At 34.4% G+C, this 25,552-nt stretch overlaps 1 protein-coding gene across 11 annotated transcripts in view; it reads left to right on the top strand.

Moving 5' to 3' along the window:
* HRS1 (Histidyl-tRNA synthetase 1) overlaps positions 1–15,868 on the top strand; it is an 85,927-nt gene extending 70,059 nt beyond the window's left edge. For 9 of the 11 annotated variants that reach the window (XM_028225693.2, XM_082892199.1, XM_028225695.2 and 6 more), the window contains 4 exons: positions 10,544–10,686; positions 14,436–14,564; positions 15,319–15,482; positions 15,603–15,868. In XM_028225693.2, coding sequence (XP_028081494.2) covers positions 10,544–10,686; positions 14,436–14,564; positions 15,319–15,482; positions 15,603–15,741 — 575 coding nt within the window. In that variant the 3' untranslated portion in view covers positions 15,742–15,868. The remainder of the gene's footprint in view (positions 1–10,543; positions 10,687–14,435; positions 14,565–15,318; positions 15,483–15,602) is intronic. The other 2 variants (XM_082892203.1, XM_082892204.1) reach the window with 1 other exon arrangement.
* Positions 15,869–25,552: the final 9,684 nt, after the last annotated feature.

Raw genomic sequence — 25,552 nt, 5'->3', positions numbered from 1 at the left:
TACTGTTTTTTGAATGTTTATAAAATATTGTGTGATCTGCTTGACTCTGCGAGAAGCCACAACTGATAACTGCCTTCCCAAAGCGTTCAAACCACGCTCTTGGTGATTGTTTGAGTCCGTATAATGACTTGTTCAATCTGCAAACTCTGTCACTTCCAAGTCTCTGCTCAAATCCCGGCGGTAGGCTCATGAACACCTCCTCTTCAAGATCACCATTGAGAAATGCATTTTTAATGTCAAGTTGATGTAGAGGCCAATCTGAATTTACTGCAAGAGATAACAGTACTCTGATGGAATTTATTTTAGCAACAGGAGCAAACGTCTCCTGATAGTCGATCCCATAAGTTTGAGTGAAGCCTTTAGCTACCAGTCTCGCCTTGTATCTCTCAACGCTTCCATCTGCGTTACATTTTATCGTAAACACCCATTTACACCCAACTGTTTTCTTGTCTTTGGGTAGATCAACTATCTCCCAAGTACCACTTCTCCTTAAAGCATTCATCTCCTCCATGACTGCTAATTTCCAATTCGGATCATCCAATGCTTCCTGTATATTCCTTGGAACAAACAAGTGTGAAATCCTAGATGTAAAAGCTCTATGGTTTTTAGACAGTCTTTGATAGGAGAGGTAATTTGCAATAGGATGTTTAATGCAATTTCGGACACCTTTCCTAATTGCTATAGGTACATCAAGGTCGGAAATTGAAGGAATAGGATTACCTAAAATTTCGATGCCAGAACTCGGGTGGACATTCGGGTCATTAGGATGGACATTCGGGTCATTATTCCTCAGATGAAATCGCTTCCTAGTATAAACCTGAAGCTCAGGATTTAGATCATTTTGTAGTACTTCTCCCCCTAAACAAGAATCTTCTTGACTAGGCACCATAGAACTTGGTTCTCCTAAGTGATCATTATCAGACAGATGTGGTTTTTGTGTAGGATAAATGACATTGGGGAGCGGGATAGAAATATCCCAAAAACGGTCTTCTACTCCACTTGTCTCCCCCTGAAGAGAAGTGTTGGGGAAATAGGATTTTGTTTCCACAAATGACACATCCATACTCACATGAAATTTCTTGTTTTGAGGATCGAAGCACTTATACCCCTTTTTGTTTGAGGAATAACCCAAAAAAACACATTTTATAGCACGGGGGTCAAGTTTTGAACGAAATTGACTGGGAACATGAACATAGGCTTCCAAAAACTTTGGCGGATAAATCAGAAAACAACCTCGTGTCAGGAAAAAAAGTTTTGAGACAATCAAAAGGTGTTTTGTATGTTAACACCTTTGTAGGCATCCTGTTTATCAAATAAGAGGCTGTTAAAATTGCTTCACCCCATAAATATTTAGGAACATGCATGTAAAACATTATAGCACGTGCTACTTCAAGAAGATGTTTATTTTTTCGTTCTGCAATGCCATTTTGTTGAGGGGTATCCCGACATGTAGATTGATGAAAAATCCCCTTTTTTTCCAAAAACTCACCCAACTGCTCATGGAAATATTCTGTTCCATTATCAGAATGTAAAATACCAATTTTGGTTTGAAATTGGTTTTCAATCATATTGTAAAAATTTGTGAATAAATTTTTCACGTCAGATTTTTTATTCATCAAATAAATCCAACATAAGCGGGTATGGTCATCAATAAATGTAACAAACCATCTTTTACCAGAAAGAGTAGTGATTTTAGAAGGGCCCCAAACATCACTATGAATCAAATAAAAAGGTTTTGAAGCCTGGTAAGGTTTTGGCAAATAAGTAGAGCGATGAAATTTTGCAAAAATGCAACTTTCACAATGAAAAGAAGAACAATCAATCCCTTTAAATAATTCTGGAAATAAATGTTTCAGATAAAGAAAACTAGGATGTCCTAGCCTATAGTGCCATAGCATTATTTTTTCTCGAACAGAGATTGAACTGGTACTATTAAAGCTCTGAGCTTTTTTATTACTAACAGGTACTTCATCAAAGTAGTAAAGACCTTCAAGCATCCTAGCACGCCCAATCATCATCCCCGAGTTCTGGTCCTGAAATTCACAATGGGATTCAAAAAATGTAACACGACAATTAGAATCCTTAGATAGTTTACTGACAGACAAAAGGTTACAGGCTAAGTTGGGGACGTGAAGAACAGCATTGAGATTAATTTTCTCAGTTAGTTTAATAAATCATTTTCCTGCAATAGGTGAAAAACTACCATCAGCTATTCTGATTTTGTCATGACCAGAACAAGGGAAATAGGTACTAAATAAATGGGAAAAACTAGTCATGTGATCGGAGGCACCAGAATCTATGATCCACGGAGAGAAGTATAGGCAAGAGAAGGCTTTAGGATTTCTACCTGTTTGTGCCAACAAAACACTAGGAGTACCGGTTGAGGAGTTGGATTTTATCAGCTTTAAGAGTTGATCAATCTGCTCTTTGTTGAAGGGACCTGAATCGGCTTCATTAGCGGTAGGAAAGCCACGATTCTTCTCTCCTTGTTTGCTGCTTTTCCAGTTGACAGGTTTGCCATGAATCTTCCAACACGTTTCGCGTATATGGCGAGGCTTGTTGCAAAAATCACACCAGACCCGTGGCTTATCATCAAACCTGCGCTGGTAATTTGCAGCCTTGTTGGCCGCAGCATCGCTAATTAAAGCAGAAATTTCAATTGATTCACCATTACCTTTTTTCTTAAGCATGACGCTCCTTCGGCTCTCTTCCCTTCTGACTTCGGCAAATACTTCGCCAATGGATGGGAGAGGAGGTCTGCCAATAATTCTTCCTCGCACTTCATCGAACTCAATGTTGAGGCCGGCAAGAAACTTGTAAATACGGCTGTCTTCCACAGTTTTCTTGTGGTGGTTGCAGTCGTCAACCGATTTCCATTCGTATGTGTTGAAGATGTCAAGATCCTGCCACAACCTTTTCAACGAATTGAAATATTTGGTGACGGAATCATCTCCTTAACGATTCTCTCCCAACTTCAAAGTTAATTCGAAAACTTGAGATTGATTTCCTAGGTCAGAATACATCTGACTAACATTATCCCACAATTCTTGTGCAGTAGTATAGCACATGTAATTAGAGCTTATATCCTCCTCCATGGAATTGACCAACCATGTCATAACCATGGAGTTTTCAGCGTCCCAATTGTCGAACAGCGGATCATTAACAGCAGGAGCCTTCTTGTCACCAGTGATGTAACCGATCTTTCCTTGCCCACGGATATACATCCGGACCAAGGTTCTGAAAAGCGGTTGCGGTCGCCGTAACGGTGGCGGTGACGCGGTTGCGGTTGCGGGGTGTAAAGGCCGTAGTGTAACGGTTGCGGTTACCGGAATCGTGAATTTTTTTATTTTTTGCACAATTTGAAAAAAACTTACCGATACGCATATTTTTTTTCCATGATCATATTTATTGGGTTAAAAATAAATATTGATCAATTTTTATAAATTTTTAAGTATGATCCAATATATTTCATATTTTTAAATCACTATAAATTGAGTTTTTTACATTTTATTTTAATAATTAATGACTTTATATTTTACAAAAAATCAATCACTAACTATTATATATAAGATAAATAATGACAAAAGTAAAAGAATAAATAAGAGCCTAAATATATATATATACATATTTTAACCCAACCAAATAGATGATAACCACACTTATTATTATTATTATTATTTTCAAACAATATATAGATAGACACACACAAACAAAATAGTTTAGTGATAGCAGCTGAATAGAATAGCATACATCTTATAGTTTCAACAAATCAATAATATGTTCTTCATCTTCCCTCTTCTCTCTCTCTCTCTATCTCTTGCTCCTCTATTTTCTCTCTTTATCTTCCCTCTTCTCTCTATCTCTTTTCTCCCATTTTCAGCTTTTTTTTGTGTTTTTTCTAAAGAAACAGTTTGGAACCGTTACGTAACGGTGCGTAACAGGCCGTTACGGCTGTTACGGCACCGTTACGACCGCTACAGCAGCCGCTACGGCCGACGCACCTGTGAATCTCAATCACACTGCAAAAGCGGCCGTAACGGGTGGCGGTAACCGCCAAAACCGTTACGTAACGGCGTTACGTAACGGTTGCGGCTGCTTTTTAAAACCTTGATCCGGACAGATTGTGACCAGCGGAGAAAATTATCACCATTTAGGCGGATGGTGGTGATTTGGACAGAGTGAGAGTTGGACGTTTTTACCGGAATGGCAGCGGCAGGGGTTGAAGTGGTTCCGGACGTGACTTCCGACATGGCTATGACGGTTTTAGGGCTGCTGTGTTTTTTGTTGCTCTGATACCAACTTAGAAAATATGAAAAAGAAGAACTCCGAAAATATGAGGAAGAAGGAATATATTTCTGTTATATTCAAAACTTCTTATCTTACAAGACCAAATGACACTCCTTATATAGGAGATATTACAAACATCATCATAACCCATTATATGCCACTTACATATTATATATTACCACTATCTACCACTATCATATTATATACATGTCACTATCTACCACCAACACCACTATCATATTCTATACATGCCACTATCTACAACCAACACCACTATCATATTCTATACATACCACTATCTACCACCAACACCACTATCATATTCTATACATGCCACTATCTACCACCAACACCACTATCATATTATATGCATGAACACAATTTCCAGCAATATATATTGGGGAAGGGGGTGAGCTAAAGCCGAGTGAGTAATACCAGTATAAAGAGGTTAAATGAATGATGTCTATTCATATCACATAAGTTCGAAGCAAATCATAAGTGAGTATTTGTCGTATCAAAGTTCACAAATCATATTCATATGTGGTACATCCAATAGTGCAAACAAAGGGCCCGAAGGCGTAACAAAGGAACCACATGGGTCTAACGAAGGGACCATATAAATCAAGTGAAGGGACCACTTGGGTCAACATTAGAGATCTCTGTGCACATATAACAAAGGACCACGGTATTGTTTCTCCCGGGCGAGGGCCTTATAGCAAAGGGCCACGGAATTGTTTCCCTTGGGAGAGGGTCTTATAGCAAAGGGCCATGGTATTGTTATCCCCAGGCGAGAGCTACACTAAGGATACCACAATTACATTTCAAAAGAGACAATCATTCATTCGTATCAAAATAGCATTTCAAAATAATAATCTTGCGGTAAACCAAAACACACTTTAATAACATATTTTTACAGAGATACTACTCACAGTGGACCGGTATTGATGGTGGACCTTGGTTGACCACCTACACAAATCACATAACACAAATACACATTGAACACGTTCGTAACAAATAATGTATCTTAATTTGATTCTCTTACGTGTGTTCCTAGCTTATTCCATGACTAAGGATGATCAAATGATGCTAAAGAATGCCTAAAAGGACGTGAGGATGCAAATATGCATTTAGGAGTGTTAGACAAAATTTGCTGAAAACAGGATCTTCGCTCGAGCACACACTTGGTCGCTCGAGCGGTGTGACTTGATTGCAAAAGTACTGGTTGCTCAAAATGTGCGCTTGATGGTCGCTCGAGCCAAGTGCTGAACAAAGGTGAGTTCGCTCGAGCGCACACTTGGTAGCTCGAGCCAAGGATCCTTCCCTTGAGCGAATTGGGCAAATTTTGGGTTTTCCAGAATTGAGTTTCAAGCTTAAAAACACATCTTTCTTGTTCAAAGCTTGCATTGTTAGTCTCAAAAGCTTAGAAACTCTTCATAAAACATGGATTGTTGAAAATTATGAAACCATGATCCCAAATTCTCTTTCAAATCCTCAAAACAAAGTTCAAAATACTATTATTGCCATGCATTTAGTAAACTCAACTCTTTCTTTACAAACCATGTTTATATGACATGATACCATGAAGAACTTTAAGAAATGACATGTGTAAGTCCCATGTATGAATTTGTAGAAAACTATGTTCAAAGATGGAGAATTATGCATGCATGTACACAATTCACTCAAACTCACTACACTCATGGTGATTCTAACTCTTTTCTTTCAAATTCATGCAAATGGTCTTACATCTTGGTGAATTCATTTTCCTACATGGATTATCTTCATGAATTAAAGGTAAGGATCATACATAGAGCTTGAATTTGGCCTTAGATTAGCTTAATCCCTTCAATCTCTCTTGAATTCCCTTGAATTCTTTCTTTCTCGCTCTAAAGTGTTGAGCTCTCGTCTCCTCTCTCAATTTTCAGCTCAAAAGTTGTAGAAAAATGAAGTCTTAAGCATGATTAACATATATATATATATAGAGGTGGATTAGTCTTAACTAATCAAGTGGGATTTGGCTAATTAATGGTGCTTAAGTCTAATCAATTGTGATTAATTTATTCTAATTATTTTGATCCGAATCAAATTTTAATTAAACTTACCATATGGTTTTAAATATTCCAACTAGCCCATTGAAATTAATCAATTTCGGTTTCTGAATTTGTTTGGGCTTTCAATTTCAAATTCTAAGTTGGTATTCTAACAGATAATTCACAAACAAACACATAAGCATCAATTAAGCACATAATCATGCAAATGTGCTCAATAAAATAATATATAAAAATAATACAGAGGTCGGGGTTGTCACAGTTAGGTTTGCATCATACAAACCCAAAGAGGTTTCAAAGCTCTGAAAATTCTATAAAATATAAATTTTATTAAAATATAAGCATGGCTTTATATAGAACTAGGAGTCTTTCTAAACCAACTAGAACCAAAAAAGGAAACTATTAAAATTACTTTGACTTTCAAACCAATTTAAGATTAAATAAGAAACATAAATAAAAACCAATTAAATAGCTTGACCCATAAGACAATCCATGGGCGATCCTTACAACCTGTTAGCAAATATGAAAATTACCAAAATACCACTGACCTAAAAATCCTAGAAAATATAAAAATAATCATAAAATAAGACTATAATAATACTATAAATATAATTATACAAGATTCCTATTAGTTTCTCTTTGGAATGATGCCAATGTCCGAATATCATCACAACCACCTTGTGTTAGTTAAGCTAGTAAAAGTTATTTGCATGACGAAGAAGTTTTGGTGAGAGGAATTTTTGTTACTTGTGGAATCTCTTCTGCAAAATTTGGTTGATTAAAGAACTTGAGAATTGTTGAGATGACAAATGAAGGCAGTTGAGGTGATTTAATCATATATAATAGTGTCAATATCACTGTCACTATTACTATCACTATGAGCTAGCATGTGGCATGTTTCCAAGACTCCGCTTTGGAAAGATAAAGGATGAAAATTCCTGGGCTGATTCACCTTAATGAATTTGCTTAGAGTTATTGCCAATTAGATTAATTAGCTAAATAAAATCGCAAGCAATAGAGTAAATCAATCTCTATCTGTCTCTCTTTCTCACACACACAAAAAAAAAAGGCTTGTGATTAACACGGAAAGCCCTACTGTGAAAAATCAGAGGACCTAATCCAACCAACCAATTTACTCTAAAGAATAAAATACAAGTTGCAACTTACAACCCAACCCAACCCAACCCAAACCAAATCCACAATGTCAAGTCCACGAAGTTTTGGGTGTGCTCCTTGTAGTGATTGAATCCATGATCTTCGTCTTCAATTGATGGTTGAGTGTTGAATCTATGATACTTCTAGAATCCACCACGAATTGAACACGATCCACCAAACCACCTTCGGAATTCACCAAGGCAATCCCCAACGTGTGAGCAATGATGTATAAAAGCTCAAATATCGAATGCATTCCAAGCATGTTTTGGTCTTCACCCAAGGCCCCTATTTATAGTTGAGGTGTCCTAGAATGACTTAAAGACTTCTTTAGCTCGTCCCCATGTGTTAAACTAACTTAATAAACCTCGTAAAATCAACACCTTGCGCTTGAGCCCACATAAGCCCTCTCAAGCTCCCAAAAAAATTGTGCATTTTGGAATAACCACGCCTAAGTTCACTTCTCAAATTCCAATATGTTTGATTCTTTTTACGGTGAAAGGTATATGTTAATTATTCCTCACTTTGTTTTACACATGACCCCATGCCAAGCTAGTTGTCACGTGTTCCCAATTTTGTCATGTAAGGTAGCACAAAATCATCCATGCATATCTTTGAGGGAAATATTGAGAAATCAAGAACTTATTTTTGGGCTAAGTAGCGCTATTTGTTGAAATGGAGGTTTTGTGGATGATAGCCTGGGCAGATGCATCGAGGCCTACATGATCTTCTCCATTGAAACTGATTGATATAAGATGAAGTATGATGAACTGAATTTGGTAGAGAGGGGGGAGGGGGTATTAAAGAGGGAAGAGAGAGAGAGAGAGAGAGAGAGGGGGGGGGGTGATACAGGAAAAGTGAACATACGGTGAGAAAGGACAAGGAAAGTCATGTAAGAATTTCCTGAGCAATGGATCGTGTAAGAATTTCATTTCAATATGGATGAGACACATGTATATTGTGTGTGTGTCTCTCTCTCTGTTTCTTAATGGATTGTGTAAGAATTTCATTTCAATATAAAGTTTAAATTGATTATATTGCCTTTATGCAACCCTTTCACACTTGAAAGTGTTATATGCTGTTTATTTTCTTGTTTAATTATTTCAATATATATATATATTTTATTCTTATTTTGTATAAACTATGAATATGGATGAGACACATGTTTGACACATTAAGTATTCGTCAGTTTGATAAATTCTATAAAAGCAGGTTGCCACTTCAATCTCACTATTTTCCTGTTCTCGAGGATGTTAACAAATTATTGAAAAATATTATTGGATTTATACTAATAATTATACTAACACTATGCAAAAATTATTACAATCTCAAATTCATAATAATTCAAATGTATGACCTTGATTAAAAATATATATAATTTCTCAAGTATTAGATATGATTCTAATATCGGCTGTCAGTGTGAGAATCCAAGGAGTATCTGTATTTGATACATGTATGATATGGATATGACTGCTTTTAGAAGTATGTGTGCTTCATTGGTGTGGACTCTTTACATTAACAAAGGTGATTTTGTTCTAGGAGAAAAGGAGTGATGCAACATGGATACATCTTCTTGGGGTACTTGGAGTTTTGGAAATGACCTATATAATTCGTGATATAATAAAAGTTATTGACTTCAGTGTTTCGACTGGTGGAACAGGACTTATGTTGCTGGAATCAAAAGTTTTTTAGGCTTGGTTTTATAGAGCAGAAGTTAAAAAAGAAAAAGAGAAAAAGAACTCCTCTAATGATCAATTCCTTGTGCTCGTGGAAATCCTTTATTCCTTGGGCCTGAGAATCTCATCAGTATGTGGCAGATATAGTTGCCCATGCAGCAATCACCCCCTCCTGGAGTTGAATTGATAAACTTGGGGTTAAATCTCTTGAAATTGACTTGCTTGCTGTTGCGGACACTGCATTTGTACCAATTTCTCAAAAAATTTCCTTTGCTATTTGGTCCTTTTGTTTTTTTGTTTTTATTTTTTATATTTGTTTGAATTTTTAAAATTTTTAAATTTTGCAGTTAATCTTCTGATGCAGTCCATAATAGGAGCTAGGAGAACTAAAATTAAGGAAGCATTCGTGTTTGGAAACTGTTTGGTTTCGAGCCGAATTCAATTGGGATCCATTGAAACCATCTATTATATTTCTAGTCTTAGAAGAGTATTTTTGTTTATTTTAGGTTAAGAAAGTTGCTAATCGGTTTTTATGGTTAGGGGTATTTTGGTAATTTGCAGAATTTTTGGACATGGATTGTGCGTGCGCCCACGGTTTGGCTTGTGGGTTATGTTGTTTAATTGATATTTATTTATGAGTTTTCTTTGGTCTTAGATAGGTTTTGGATGTCTAAAAGTTTAGTAGTTACCTATTTTGGAATCCTAGTTAGTGAAGGAAATCTGTAAGGTCTATATATAGTCATGTAATTTATCTAATTTATTAAAGTTGATATTTGAGAGAATTTCAAGAGTTTTGAAGCTTTCTTATGGATTGTGTCATACCTATGGAATCTACATGCGATGCTTAGATGTTTCTTCTTTCTTTTCTTTTCAATTTACTGTTCATGAGGTACTATTCAAAGCTCCTGAACAGCTTTGTTTTGATCTCCTTTCCCCCACTTTATCGACCCTAAACCTAGTTCATTCCATATGTTAATTAAAACCCTAAAATTCCCACTGATTTTGAGCCTTAACCCAAAATCAAAAGCCACAGAAATTTAGTTCTAAAATCCTCACAGTGCTTTGCAACATTATCTTCATTCTGATAATTTTATTTGTAATTTGTTTGTTTGAAGATATAGATTTAACTAATTAAGATTCTTTCACTTTTGCGAAATGTAATTATTAAACATAAGTTTGGAATAAAAAGTGCATCAAGCCACAATGATATAACCAATGATATAACACCGTTGGCGTGAGTCGTAGAATGATGACTAGTGTCCTGGAGATCTCAAGGAGCAATTACTATTTGTGTCTTCTAAATCATTTCTTTTTAAATTTCCTCTTAAGTGGTTATTGTGCTGCTTTGATATTCACTAAGAATACCACATTTGCTATATGTAGAGAAACTTGGAGCAGCAGGGGAAGCAGTTGCTGATCTGAAACGACTATTTTCACTCGCTGAAAAGTTTGGATACTCTGAGTGGATTCAGTTTGATGCATCTGTTGTCCGTGGTCTAGCATATTATACTGGAACAGTATTTGAGGTTAGATTTGTAAATTAATTAAGTACTTCTTTTGCCTGGACAATTTGAAATTCCATATTAGAAAAAGGAGCTGAGATTGTGGTTCCCTTTAATGGATCTTTTACTTAAGAAAAATTGGGAAAAGAAATAAATAAAAAAATAAAAAATCAATTTTGAACCCTGTTCCTGCTTATGGGACCTTTATTTCACTTGTTAATTTGCGCCAGTCTTTATGGCATGATAGCTAGCGGAGGAGGCTGTTGTTGTTACCTGGCAAGGCCACTTTTGGGGTGGTAATGAGATCTGGGCAACTGTGATACCGCCATGCATGACCAGTTTCAATTATTGAATTGTAGATAGGACTGGTTTCCAAGAGTGAATATGGCAATTTTAACATGGTTGAAAAAGCCTGCAGATGATTACCCTGAATTTCTTGTATAAATGGTTGTCTTTATGCTAGTGATGTAGAATGGGGATGGCGAACATTAGAGAGAGTGGGTGAGAAAACATGCAAAGGCGATAGCCATAATCATACAAAGGCTTCAAGTCTGTTTAATACAATGGCAAGCCTCTTATTTGTGGACAAAACAACTCTAATAAAATAGAAAACTAATACTAATAAGAATTTAAATATAAATTCTGTAGGATATTATTTAATAAAATGGTAAATTAAGCCTCTTCGTGGTAGAAAGTTGCTGCATGTGAGTTGAATTGTTGCGGCCTGATTTTTAAAAATTAATTAGGCAGAAGATTTAATTAACCTAGGCATAGTTTGTTACCCAAAAACCATTGTTTTGCCTTATTAATTACTTAGCCCCATTTCCAATCTTTATTTCCTTCTTGTCTTGGGAAACGTATTCAAATCTGCTCTGTATATAAAAATAAAGGGGCAAATTACCCACAAGTCCTTTTTGAAAAGTGTATATTCTATTTAATCCCAAAACCTTTTAAATAGACCCAAAAGTCCTATGCCCATTTATCTTCTCTTTCCCTACACCTTGTTTCTTCTCTTTATCTCTATTTCTCTGATATCGGCGACAACCACGACCACGCCTTCCTTTTTTCTTTCTTTTTCTAATCTATAGTCATCGGCGACTGGTGACCACCATTGATTGGGATTCACCAGCAACCATCGAGTACCAACTCTTTGGTTCGTGGTCACCGACGGCGAAAGAGATGAGTTTCTGACGAAGAAAATGATTAGATCAACTCAAATCTGATTACATCAGATCTGAGTAGATCTACGCTAGATCTAAACCAAAAATAGTTGCCAGAATACAAGCATCTCTCTATATTTGTCTCTTTCTTTCGATCTGTCAATTTTTTTACTTTTTTTGTGCTACACACTTCTATTTTCCTATTATAATATAAAAAATTTTCAAGTTCTGAACAAGTTGTTTTCGAATTTTAATTACAGGAGGTAAAAACTGTAAAATTTTACAGTTTTAGTTTTTTGGTGTTGAAATGAATCATTCTTTATAACTGTAAAATTTTGTAGTTTCATAATTTTCTTTGGAACTGTAAAATTATGCAGTTTTGTAACATGTTTTTCAGTTTGATTAATAAGGATAAATACTTGATAGAATTATATTTTGAAACTGTAACATTTTACAGTTTCAAAGCTTACTTTTCATTTAATCAATATTGAAAATTATTTGCTTAAATCTTACAAAAATTAAAAATAACATACGTTTTTTTCCATTGTTGCTCTTTGTTGTTCTTAGGTTTTTTTTTTTTTCCTTTCAATTTATCAATATTTAGCACATCTTGCTATGTTTTTTCGCTTTAATTTCTCAGTTTATTCCTTTTTTTAAGTAATATTCTGGACATTCTGGTAAGTCTCTAGCAATATTCTTGATGTTCAGTGAACATTTTAGACATTCCGACGACTTCCGGTGAAGTTCAAAATATTCCGGCGACAATTTGGCAAATTTCTGGTGATATTTCGGTGATTTCCCGATTATGTTGAACATTCCGACGAGTCTCCGATGACTGTCCAACAAAAGTCTGGCAGTGGTGGGATGTAGCAGCATCTTTAAATTAAAAAAATATATATAAATTTTTTGGTAACAATTAAAAATATATAGGACTCATTAGTTCGAGTGTTTTGTTTTGGGACTAGATGAGTTTTGAACTTTGTGTATGGGACTTATCTTTAAGTTCCCCAAAATGAAGAAAAGGGGCCCAAAACAACTGCGGAATGGCCTTTGGGCTTTACAAAGTCTGTATAAACTTTGCAAAGTTGTTGGTTTGCCAAAAATGTGCTTTTAAAAGGTCTTTGCAGACCAAAACGGCACAATTCAATAATCCAGGCAGATTAGTCCAAGTAAAAAGCAAATAACTGAAATCCAACAATATGCAAAATGCACACAAAATGATATAGTACAATACTATATTTATCTGATATCTCAAATATCAATGTCTACTATAGGTCCTACACATTCGGTGCTCCTCGAAGACATATCAGCCAAATACTCAAGGAGTCCTAGTTTCCTAATACCATGTCCAGGTTCCCGGACTCTAACTAGTAGGCGGCATTGTGGTCCATGCAAAGCTTACCGGGCCATACTAGCCTATTGGCCTAACAAATAGCGGCCATGGCCCAGTCATATTTCAATAAAAATATTGGGGCCCATGGCCAAATCATAAATTCACATAATGTAAACTCAATAGTCTTACTTTGGACCCCTCATTTCTTTGACCATGCTTATAAATTTCAAAACCCTTAAAATTTCTCTCCTTCCCCCAAATAATACCAAAATTATTATTCTAGAAACTTCACACCCACTAAAATGCACACCTCTTAGCACACCCTACCAAAATTATCTTTCTAAAAATCATTCATCTCCCAAAAGCCTAGAAGTTCAAATCTAAAGTTTACCATGGGGATATCTCCCTGTCGATCATGTTTCTCACTCTCACAGTGGTATCTCTCTTGCTCTTTACAATTCTTTTTCTCTCTAGAGTTCTTGATCTAAAACTCATCTTCCTCTCACTCTTCCTTGCAAGATTTGAGATGGGTATTTAAAAAAATAGCCATTAGAGGCTTTGCTAGTTGGCATTTGGGTTTCAAACTTCCATGGAAGTTGAAAAGAATGTTTGTCAACACCCTGAAATACATAACAATACAGATTAAATTTAAAAATGCGATCTATAGAACAGGTCCGAACAAAATTCATTTGTTTAGAACTAAGGTGCCCAACATATGAATAATGTTGCCATTTTTTTGACCTGAACAAACTAACTTGATGTCCGCACACATGCTGACGTCATGATGACATCATCATACGGAACATGATGTCAGCACGTCTAGGTCACCGTGTGAAAAATTTCAGACTTCAACAAGACAAGTTATTGTAAGATCGAAGTGCTCTAATACCAAGTTAAAGTGTAAAGTTCATGAAATTGGGGTTAGGTTGGAGAGGAAAGAGAGGAGGAGAAAAGAGAATATAGAAAATAGGTTATTGGGTCATAATGAAAACCCTCACCTAACACATATTTATATTGAAACATTATTGTCACTATGACAATAAAACCCTCAATATAAAATAAAATAACATAATAATGACAGTTTGCTTTCAAGATGCTATGCTGATTTGAAAATGCTTCTAAAGGGGAAGAAAATAGATATATGTGCTAGTAAGATTTCTTTTATTCACAAAGATGAAAGTGTGTATAAACACATTGTATAACTCGGTCATGATTGTGAAAATTTTTGTTTTTTTTTGTTTCGTTTTTTCTTTTCCCTACTAATGTTATCATTTTCAAAGGGATTTGATAGAGAAGGGAAGCTGCGAGCCATTTGTGGCGGTGGGCGGTATGACCGATTACTCTCTACTTTTGGGGGTGACGACATTCCTGCCTGTGGCTTTGGATTCGGTGATGCAGTAATTATAGAAGTGAGTTGAAGCCTTTTATTCTTATTCAATGTTTGCCATAGGACTTTTACATTTAATCCATTCTGTACATAAACATGTATATACGTAATACATTTAAATATATATGTGTGCGTGCTTGTTGAAAATTATTGAACTTCAATATTATTGTAATGAACCTCTATGTATTTGTGATTCATATGAACCATATTTAAAACTTGGTCAAGATTCTCTTTCAGCATATTATATCATGATGTCAAGTTGACTACTTTATAAGAGAAGAATAGCATAAGTTAGTGCTGCACACCTTGCACATACGTTACTTGGCATACACACGGAGCTGTATCTTAACCTACATTTTTATGAAGAGGGAATAGTTGAAAATTATGCAGTTCTAACTTGTTTTGATTTTAGAATTTATAGGAAAACTTGAGATTCTGAACCAGTGACTAGGCAAAATCTTTGGTGGGATAGATGGGCAGCCTTACAAGTTAACAAGTAGCGTGTGCTATTGAAAGTCAAGTGGATATGATAACTTCATCTTTTGTCTGTCTTGTTCAATGGTTGTTTTTCTACATTGGCGTAAATTTGAAAATGTATTAAACAATGTAATTTTGTGTTACCGATATTTACTCAAATCAGCGAATGAGTTCTGTTACTAGCAACAATGCATGAGGCCTTTTTTGAGGATACCTTTCATTTTGAAATTTTTTAATGTTATTGTTCAGTTTTTTAAAAAAAATCTTACAATTTTTTCCTTCTGGTTAATAATGGTTAGCTGCTCAAGGAGAAAGGGCTTATTCCAGAAATGGGTGAGCAAGTAGAGAACATTGTGTGCCATCTGGATCCTGATCTTCAAGATGCAGCTGCTGCTGTTGCTACCATTCTCAGGGGAAAAGGCCAAAGTGTTGATTTGGTGTTGGAGAACAAACCACTTAAATGGTACATAATTTCATCTTTCCAATGTTTAGAAGGTTTTGCATCAATCAATATTACATGTTTCCTAATAAGTATTCGCTTATATATATATATATATATATCTTTATGATCCTCCTTTGGTAGGGTGTTCAAACGGGCAGCGCGGATAAATGCCCGGAGGCTTGTATTGGTGGGAAATTCTGAGTGGCAAAAAGGTATGGTTAGTGTAAAAATCCTTTCATCTGGTGAACAATATGAAATTGAAGTTGACAAGCTAGAGTGACAAAAGTTATATATATATATATATATATTGTTTTATGGTTCCCCTTTCAAGCAACTGTTGATTTGTGGTGGGATAATAATATATGTTTTCCCTTTTATATGTTTATATATATTATCACTTGTTTTAATGACCTTAGGCCATGTTTGTTTGGGTGGACATGAGCTTGGGATTGGACTAATAGTCCAATAAAATTATTAATTCGATATTTGGTTAAACAATTGAAGTACGGACTAATTATTTTAAACTTGACTATTAGTTAAGATAGGATACATAATTCAACGGATTCGTAGTCCTAAGACTATTAGTCATGGGAATGCTAATCCAGTTCGCCTAAACAAACATGGCCTTAGTGTATATCAGATCACTTTGATACTGTGAATTTCTAAGATTGTGTTTGGATTATGAATTTGAGTAAGAATTTGAAAAGAAAAAGAGAAAAAAGTGTACGAGTGTATGAAATGTAGCTTTTATTCAGATTTTACTCACATTTTTTCTTTACTTTTCTAAATTCCCATCCAAATTTATGAATTAAATACAGCATAAGAAATTTAATGTTTGACATCTGATCCAGTCTTATTTTTGTGCCTCCCATTGTAATTCTTGCAATCAAGTTTCTTCTCTTTAACCATTACATATTGTTCTGTTCCTCAGTATAATCTTCTTCCTCCTCCTCCTCTCTCTCTCTCTCTCTCTCTCAAAGAAATAAAGAAAAAAAAAAAAATCTGTCTGATTCAATCAAACCAAACTAAGGCCAAGTTTGGCTATCTTAAATAAGTACACATTTTTTATCTTTTTATCTTTTTTCCATCACATCATCTCTCTACTTTTCTGCACATCTTTTCGTAAAACGACAAAAAATGTACTTATTTAGATCATCTCAAACAACTCCTATATCTTATGTTTGTACCTAATACTAGCGAGGTAAAATAACACTTTTTCTTGATGATGATGATGATCGTATATAAGAAAAAGAGTTCCTTTTGTTTGGATAAATAGAAGCAAGAGGAAAAGAAAAAAATTTCTTATTTTGTTTGGTTTAAAAAAAGAAGGATGAATTATAATAAAGATCTTATAGTTTGGAGTTTGTGTAACTTTTTAATTGTGATATATTTGATCTTGAGTTTTGAATTTCGTTTCAATTAAAGACAATTGAAGACATTGTTATTCTATTTTAAGGATAAAGTTGGTAATTTAATAAAATATAAACTAGTTTGTTAAAAATAAATATTAAAAAATTATTTTTAAATTTTTTAAAATTATTTTTACCCGTCACAGATAAAATTATATAAAAATAATAAATCTTTTTGTAGTGTATGTTTAGATAATGAATATGTAATGGGTGATTTTTTTGGTTGATATTTTTGGATGATCATTTAATAGATGGTTGTATTTGTTCTTAACAAATATTTTTAGATGGTTTTCGTGCAATGAATGGCTATTAGGTTTTTAATGTGTAATTGATAGATTTAATATATGAAATATTTTTAGTTTGGAATTTTTGAATTTAAAGGATTGGTTTAATAATGAAATCAAAATTGTCACTATATTTGAGTTTTGAAAAAATAAAAACTAATTCACTGAAAATAAATATCAAAAAAAATTATTTCTATCATTCTAAAAGATAAAATTAAATAAAAATGATGTGTTTTTAATTTTTTTTTTTAACAATTTAATTTGTAGTTTATTAGAAAAAATTTCTGAAAATAGATTTTGAAAATTAAATTAAACAAAACTTTATAGTTAAAAATGTTCTAACATTATTCACAAAATAAGTTATATGAGTCTTTGAAATGAATCGTTTACAAATGAAACATTTTTTATTGTTCTGATGTAGAAGAAGATTCAAAATTCAAGAGGCCTCGTTTGGGAATCTTTTCGTTTAGTCAAAAAGTTACTAAATTAGTTAAAAAATCAACAAATCATACAAAAAAGTCAAAGATTCTTTTTTTTCTACTTTTTGCACATTTTTTCGTAAAAATTCAAAAAGTCATCCCAAACATACTAGTTTTTTTTAGCTCATATTTTAGCAAAACAGTCAAAAAGTTACTAAATTAGCCTGTTCCCAAACGACACCTAAATGTATCACAATTGAAAAGTCATGGATCAAAGTGACATAAGTTTCAAATTAGAAGGATATTTAGTGTAATTTGTTCAAAAAAATTTATTTCATGTTATATTATTAAAATAATCCTTTTACAGGTTTTGTTTTTTGGTTCTTTTTATATCTAAAATAGTTTTGGTATTACAAAAATAGTAATATTACATGCACCAATTAGTATATTAACTAGTGTATTAATACTAGTTATGACATTATTATTGATCTCACTCATTAATTATATTACCAATATCAAAAATTTCTTAAATTATGTCATCTCATCAATTGATACATTAATTAGTATACCAATTGATACATATAACATTATTCTTATAAAAATAACAATAATGTGTCATTTTTATTTTATTTATTTTTTGTTCTCAATCTCTCTACTTTTGAAGTGATTGAAAATAAGAGTTAAATGAGTTTTTTTCTCCTTCACTCAATTTTTCTGTTCTTTATTTACCCAAAACAAGTTATATGGACTAAGGCCCCGTTTGTTTGGAGAGTTAGAGGGGGGATTGAGATTGGTAGTGAGGTGTGATTCAGTAATGTTGTGTTTGTTTTGAGAGATGAGGAGGGGATTGATAATGAACTCCGGATTAGGATGAGCCTCCCCAAGGAGATTCGGATGGGTCTCAAAGATTTGGTATTAAAAAAATAATCCGGCGGACTAGAAATTTTTTATTTTATTTTTTACATGTGGGACATTTTTTTTTTGAACATTATATTTAATTTTTTATTTTTTTTGTAAGTAAAAATCATTATTTTATTTGTTTTATTTTTTTCTGAATTTTTTTTTTATTTTTATTTTTTAATTTTTTTACATGTTGGGCATTTTTTTTTAAAACATTAATGTTTAATGTTTAATATTTTTGTATTTTTTTTATTTGTTTTATTATTTTATATAAAAATAATTTAATAATCTCTACACTAACAACTATCATCAAAATAAATACAATTTTACTTAATCTCCTCACTATCAATTTCTTCCATTCTACCTTTCAAAACAAACGGGCCTAAGAGAGACGCATTTCTTTCTTTTCTTCTCAAACCATCACTCAATCCAAACAAGTTGAAAGACATGTTTGAGACCTTCCAATAAATTTTTTATTTATTTTTTTAATTACTATAAGCGCAACCATTCTCTCGGAGGAGCAAGTCAACTTTGATTGATTCATATTCTCCTCATAATCATATATAACACACAAGCTTGTTGAAAATTCGATCAAATAGTCTTGTATAGATATTTTTCCCTTTTTTTCGCATAGGCTAAGTGATCAAAATAATCAACAATCAAACTTGGAGCCACTACTTTCACGTTTTGCGGATGGGCGTGCAAGAAGGAAAAACAATTCAACGTGCTTCGCATGAGTAGAGGAAAGCAATCCAAACGCTTCACATGAGGGGACATGACAGGAACATCCTCAAAAAACTTGCATATGATCGGCAATTAAGGATATAATCGGTTTGATACGGTCAATATTTAAGTAAAAAAATTTACCGAATTGATAATGTGAGTTTTATTATTTTGAATACTGATACAAATTGCTTGTCCCATCAAATCATATTGAACCGAACTAATTAAAATAATTTAGTTCGGTGCGGTTTAATCGGTTTAAGATTTTTCAAACTTGAGTCACTTTTAAATATAATCACTAATCTATATAAAAATATTAAATTAGTTATTTGTCCACCATTTCAAACATATGTAATTCGTCCATTTAATAATTACTTTTAATTCCTAGATTAACAAAAATAAAAGCAAAAAATAGTTAAAAAATGCTAAGATTTCATGAATAATGAGTTAGAGTCAAAATTATATATAATAAGAGTTTACAAACTTAGGTTATAAAGATGAAAATGTTAATTAATTAAGGTTAATAATTTATTATACTTATTAATATCATTATATTATTAGATTATATATATTATAAATACAATATATGTTGAAGCGGTTGATTTTCGGTTTAGTTTAGTGCACAAGGTGTTTGAATCGATACCAAACTGAAAATAAAAAAAAATCAAATTTAAAAGCTACACAGACCAATTCATATTAAAAAACAAATCAAATATAATCGATTTAGTCTGATTCAATTGGTATGATCTATTTTTTTTTAATTTTTCTAAGATCCCTACAGACAATCATCACAATAGTGAACTTCGATCCCAACCTAGTAGATGGTAAAGGCAAACCTTGGGGTGTGTGCCAAAAATGTTTCCACGTGAGTGGGGGGTATAACCTGTCAGTGTCTCACACTTTAAGGAGGTAAAATGACTTAAACATGCTGCTACATGAGTGAGGGTACAACAATCAGCATTTCCATGTTTCAAAGAAGGGAAACAATCCAAACGTGTTTCTCGCGAGGGGATAAAACGGGGGAGTGAGTATGTGAGCAAATGCTGAGAACTCCAATCTCAACCTACCTGTTGATCAAGGGGAAATCAAGAGTGCAACCCAAGACATGCTACCACACGAAATGGTGGGTATAACAGTGTCTCACATTTCAAGAAGGGAAAATGGCTCAAAGATTTTGCCACAAGAGTAAGGGTACAACCTATCAGTGTCTCACAGTTCGAGGAGGGAAAATAGCTCAACTGTGCTACCACACTAGAAGAGGGTACAACCTGTTGGCATTTCCATGAGCATATTTAGAACATGAGCATATTTTAGTAATAAATCTCATATCAATAATTAGTAGAGGTTGTTTTATTGATTGGGTGATCATAGGTGCTCAATTCATGACTTTCTCGTCCATACCTAAGTTCCTAAGCCTAGACATTTTGACTGTGCCTTCATTTGGCACGAGTCAGGAGTTCCTAATTTTTTCAAAAAGATTAAGTATCAAATCCAAGTCTGGTGATGTGGTCTTCGTTTGGCATTTCTTCTGATTAGTGGATTTTCTATGGATTTGCTAGATTTAGACCCTCACTCGTTTCACATTGCACATTTGTGAACCAAACAAGGGTGAACTATTATTGGGCACGCTGGATACCCTCCAAGAAATCCCACACCCATGGCATATTTGAGCAAAATAACAATCTCCATCTAGGTTCGGTGGCATATTTGACCAAAATAACGGTCTCCATCCAAGTTGTGACAACCCCGTTCCGTATTATGCTGTTAATCCTTAGTTATATTTATAATTATGTGCTTAATGTGAATTTGGATGCTAATCATGTGATTATGTGTTTTTGAATTCATAGTTGTCCATTGTAGAGATTTCTGTACTATATTCTGTTATAATATGAAATTGAGGGCCGTAGAGGCAACAAAAACCGAAATTGACCGCACCGTTGTGATTAACATAATTTTTAGAGCCTACGATGAAATTGATTAAAAATTAATTCGGATCAAATTAATTAGATTGAATTAAATAATGAGCCTTAATTAATTAGACTAACCCTTAGTTAATTAGCTTAAGCTAATCACTCACTATTTATATATCTGTTAACTTAGTGCCTAGGCTCATAACTTGAGCTCATCTTCAATATTTGGTTGAAAATATACACTATATATATATATATAGACAGAGAGAGAGAGAGAAGTGAGAATTCAACGGAGAAAAGAAGAGAGGTTGGAGAATTGCTCAAGAAATTTAAGGATAGTGAAGCTAGGCACAAGAATTTGCTACACCTAGGCTCATTGAGTTCAAAGGTAAGAGATTGAACCTCAATTCATGAGTTTTAGTCCATAGCTATATGAATTCAAGAAGATTATGAAGTTAAGCACATGAATAAAGTTAAGTTTGATGAATTTGATATCAATTTGCACATGCATGCATGAATTTGTTATGAAATCTCATTGCAGAGCATGAATCGTGTAATCCATATGGAATTGAGAATTGTTTGACACATGCATTCATGAATTGTTGTGTTTTGGAGTCCAATTTTAAGCTTAAAAGCTTGTTGATACAAGGTGTAAAAGATTGTTTCTCAAATATAAGGTTCAAGGCTTAAATTTCGTTGAATTCATGGAATTTTGAGTTATGGGTTGAAGTCATCTTTAAATATATGTTTTTGGGAGTGTTTTTACACAAATGAACAAGACATGCATGAGTTTGGAACCTTGAAGCTGTGTTTGAAGCTCAAAACAGAATTTTGAAAATTCCAGAAATTCGATAGACTGTTCGAGCAATCAAAAGGTAGCTAAAGCGCACAATTCGAGCATCCAGTAATTTTGCAAGCATTAGAGGTTAGCTCGAGCGACCAAAAGACTGTTCAAGTGACCGCCCTTTATTTTCAGTTTTGTCTCGAGCGTAAAATGAGAGCATCTAGTACTTTTGTAAACTGAGGACTTTGCTCGAGCGACCAATGTTGCGCTCGAGCGAAGTGCCATGTTTCAGGAAGCTTTGAAAAGTTGTTTTATGTTTTAAGTTCTGTTCTATTTCATTTTTGAGCATTCTTAGGCACATATTGTGCATACTAAATGAACTAAAGAGTTAAAAAGAAGCCTAAGAAAGATAAACGAATAAAGAATGGATTGAATTGCATTGTGACCCAAATTTTGCATGTGTTACGAATTTTGTAGAGTCAGCTCTGAGGACAAATCAGCCAACTGAACACTGTGACTAATATCTTAATAAAGATATTTTCATGTATATTACTTTCTAATTACTATCTATGTGTAAGTTCTCTAGACTTGTTAATTTATATTATGAATGAGTATTCTATCTGTCTGATTTGTAAAGGAATTTGTAAAGTGATTGATGAATACAAATACAAAATGGGCCCAAGGCCGTTTGGTATATTTGACGATGATATAGAATGGGCCTAAGATCGTTTAGAATGTTTAACAAGATAGACCTAAGGTCATCTTATATATGAATTGGACTGGAAGTCGTTTTGTATGTTTGTCAAATGGACCAAAGGTCATTTTAAATAAGGAATTGATTGGACCAAAGGTCATTTTGAATATGAATACGAATGTGAACATGATCACGACTATCAAAATGACCACGGAATTGATTGGACCAAAGGTCGTTTTGAGGATGGATATGAATGTGAACATGATCATGACTATAAACGTGCGCACACATATGAATTTGGAAATGAACCTAAGGTTGTTGTGTTTTGAAGGACAAGATGGTCATTTGTGTATGGATCCATTAGACTTAAGGTCAGTTTATAAATAAATGTTTGGACCCAAGGTCGTTTTACCCTTTTGATATGCCTTGAGTATAATGGAATGGATCTGAGGTCGTTTTGTTTTGATAATGGTCTACATGTGCTGCCTATGAGTATGATTGAGCTATATATGAATCTCATTCATTAACCTCTTTACTCTGGCATTATTCACTGGGCGTTAGCTCACTCTTTATCTATATGTATGTAGGTGAGCAGCTGGACGTCCAGCCTTAGCTCTAGTGATCTTGTGAAAGAACCAAGTTTTGTGGAGTCAGCCCAGGATGCCTCACACAAGAGGCTTTGTTTTTAATCCTTTAATCTTTTGCCTTTTTGTTTCCTTTTGTTGGTTACTTGACCATATATGTAAATATTGTAAGCTTTAAGCTATATGTTAAGACACGCTTGAATGGTCCTGGAAACATGAACTCTGTACTTATCTGTTGTGTGAGTTATCATATACATATGTGAAAAGTTTTTGTTTCACGCTATATATTCACAAGCTCATTGGACAATCTTTGTGTTTTTGTTTCCGCCTTTGGCCCTGTATATGTAATTATAAATTGATTTCTGTTTGAGGCTGTAGGTAATCTCATGATTACTGGCTGGTTATGATCCTAATCCATTGGGACAGGTTCGGGTCATGACATAGTAGTATCAGAGTACGAATAATAACTCACACACTTGTCCAAAGAAGCAATAGAGTGTCTAGAAAAGTTTGAAGTTGTATTCATGTGATAAATATATATTTGAATGCATTAAGAATATGCTAAAGTGTTCTGAAATATGTGACTACATGATATATAAACTGTTGCTTATTGATATATGCATGCTCTTTCTGTCTATGTATATTGTGTACATTGTTATTGTATGAAATATAATGCAAGTCTCATCAGATAATGGTGAGAACAAGATTAAATGAAATAGAAGAATCTTCTACTGCTAGGCTAGAACGAATGGAAAGACTAATACAGGATATGACAGAAATACTAAGGCAACAACAACAATGGCAACAATAATGGCAACAACTGTCACCCCCACCTCTGGTACAACCTGTGCAACACTTGCAAAGCGATGGCTGAACAATAGCTTTCACCAAAGAGTTTAAGAAAATGAAACCATCATTATTCCACGGGGGAGTAGATCCATTGAAGACCGAGGCTTGGGTCCTTGGTATTGAGAAACTGTTTGAAGTTTTTCCATGCCTTGAAGTATAAAAAGTACAGTTGGCCACCTTCACACTGGAAGATAAAGCAAGAAGGTGGTGGATGTTGATTCGTGATGACAACAAGGGCATAGATTGGACAAGGTTTCTTCAGCTCTTTTATGACAAATACTTTCCGCAATGCGCCCGTGATAGAAAAGTGTCTGAATTTGAGGGGCTTAAACAAAGCAATATGACCGTGGTAGAATACGAGGCAAAGTTTACGAAATTGGCCAGGTTCACACCGCATATGGTCGACACTGACTATAAGAACGCAAAAAAGTTTGAGGGTGGTCTCCACAATGATATTCAAGAAAGAGTGAATGTATTGAGACTGCCTACTTATGTTGATGTATTAGACCGGGCTTTAATGTCAGAAACTAATATGGCCAATCAGAGTGGACCACCAATTGACTGGAAAAGTAAGAGACGTGGCTTTTTCTCAAAGAATGAATCATTGAAAAAGTGGAATATGGAATCCTCAAGCACTTCGGGCTCCACCAGAGATACAACACCAATATGTAATCATTGTGGTAAGAAACACAACAGGGTTTGTTACCGTATTTCCGAGGCTTGTTTTAAATGTGGTTAAGTGGGACACATGGCAAGGGATTGTACCCAAACTGAGCAACAAAGAGGTGGAAAACTGGCTGTTAGTTCAATCAGATCCATTCAAATGCCAGGAAACACTGGATCAAACATCTTTTCCAGCTTGGCTATTTTTAACATAACTGGATTGAACTCATTCATGTCCATGGGAAAAAGTCCTCCTATTGGTTGTGGAAGGGGAAAAGATCCTCCTGGCGATTAAGCAGGAACCCTTAGGTTTTCTGGTAAGTTGGGTTCAGGAAGTTCCTCACCTGGTGGAGGTGAATTTGGAATTGGTTAAGTCACTAGAGGTGGTTGAGTAATGGACGCCCTAGATGGGCGTTGCAATTCGGCGAAAGCTTTACCATGGGTGGCAACCGTATTGGTAATGGCATCCATGCTTCGTTAAAGGGCCAAAAACATGTCTACTACATTTTCTGGAACTTAAGCCATCACTAGTTTTGGTGAATTGAGTGAGAATGATCTAGTTAGTGAAGAAAGAGGACTCTGGACTATTGATGAAGTTTTAGCTCTTCGTCTTCGTGTAACCGACGGTAAAGAAACCAACACTGGTTGTCCCCGAACCAAAATCTATAATTTTACAGAGTCTACCAGCGCGGGTCCAAAGAAGTTGAAGGATATCAAGCCGTTCTGAAGCTAAAGTGCTACGACTACATAGCAAAACAAAAATTAGACCCCCAATTAGAATTTTAGTAGCATTTCAGCTCAACTAATTACTAATAAATCATGCCCACAAATTGATATGCTTGAAACTTTGAACCCCTGTATAGATCACATAC

This window comes from Camellia sinensis, chromosome 10, assembly GCF_055761805.1.
Source record: "Camellia sinensis isolate YWXY chromosome 10, ASM5576180v1, whole genome shotgun sequence".
Lineage (NCBI taxonomy): Eukaryota > Viridiplantae > Streptophyta > Magnoliopsida > Ericales > Theaceae > Camellia > Camellia sinensis.
This window is presented reverse-complemented; position numbering and strand designations above follow the sequence as displayed.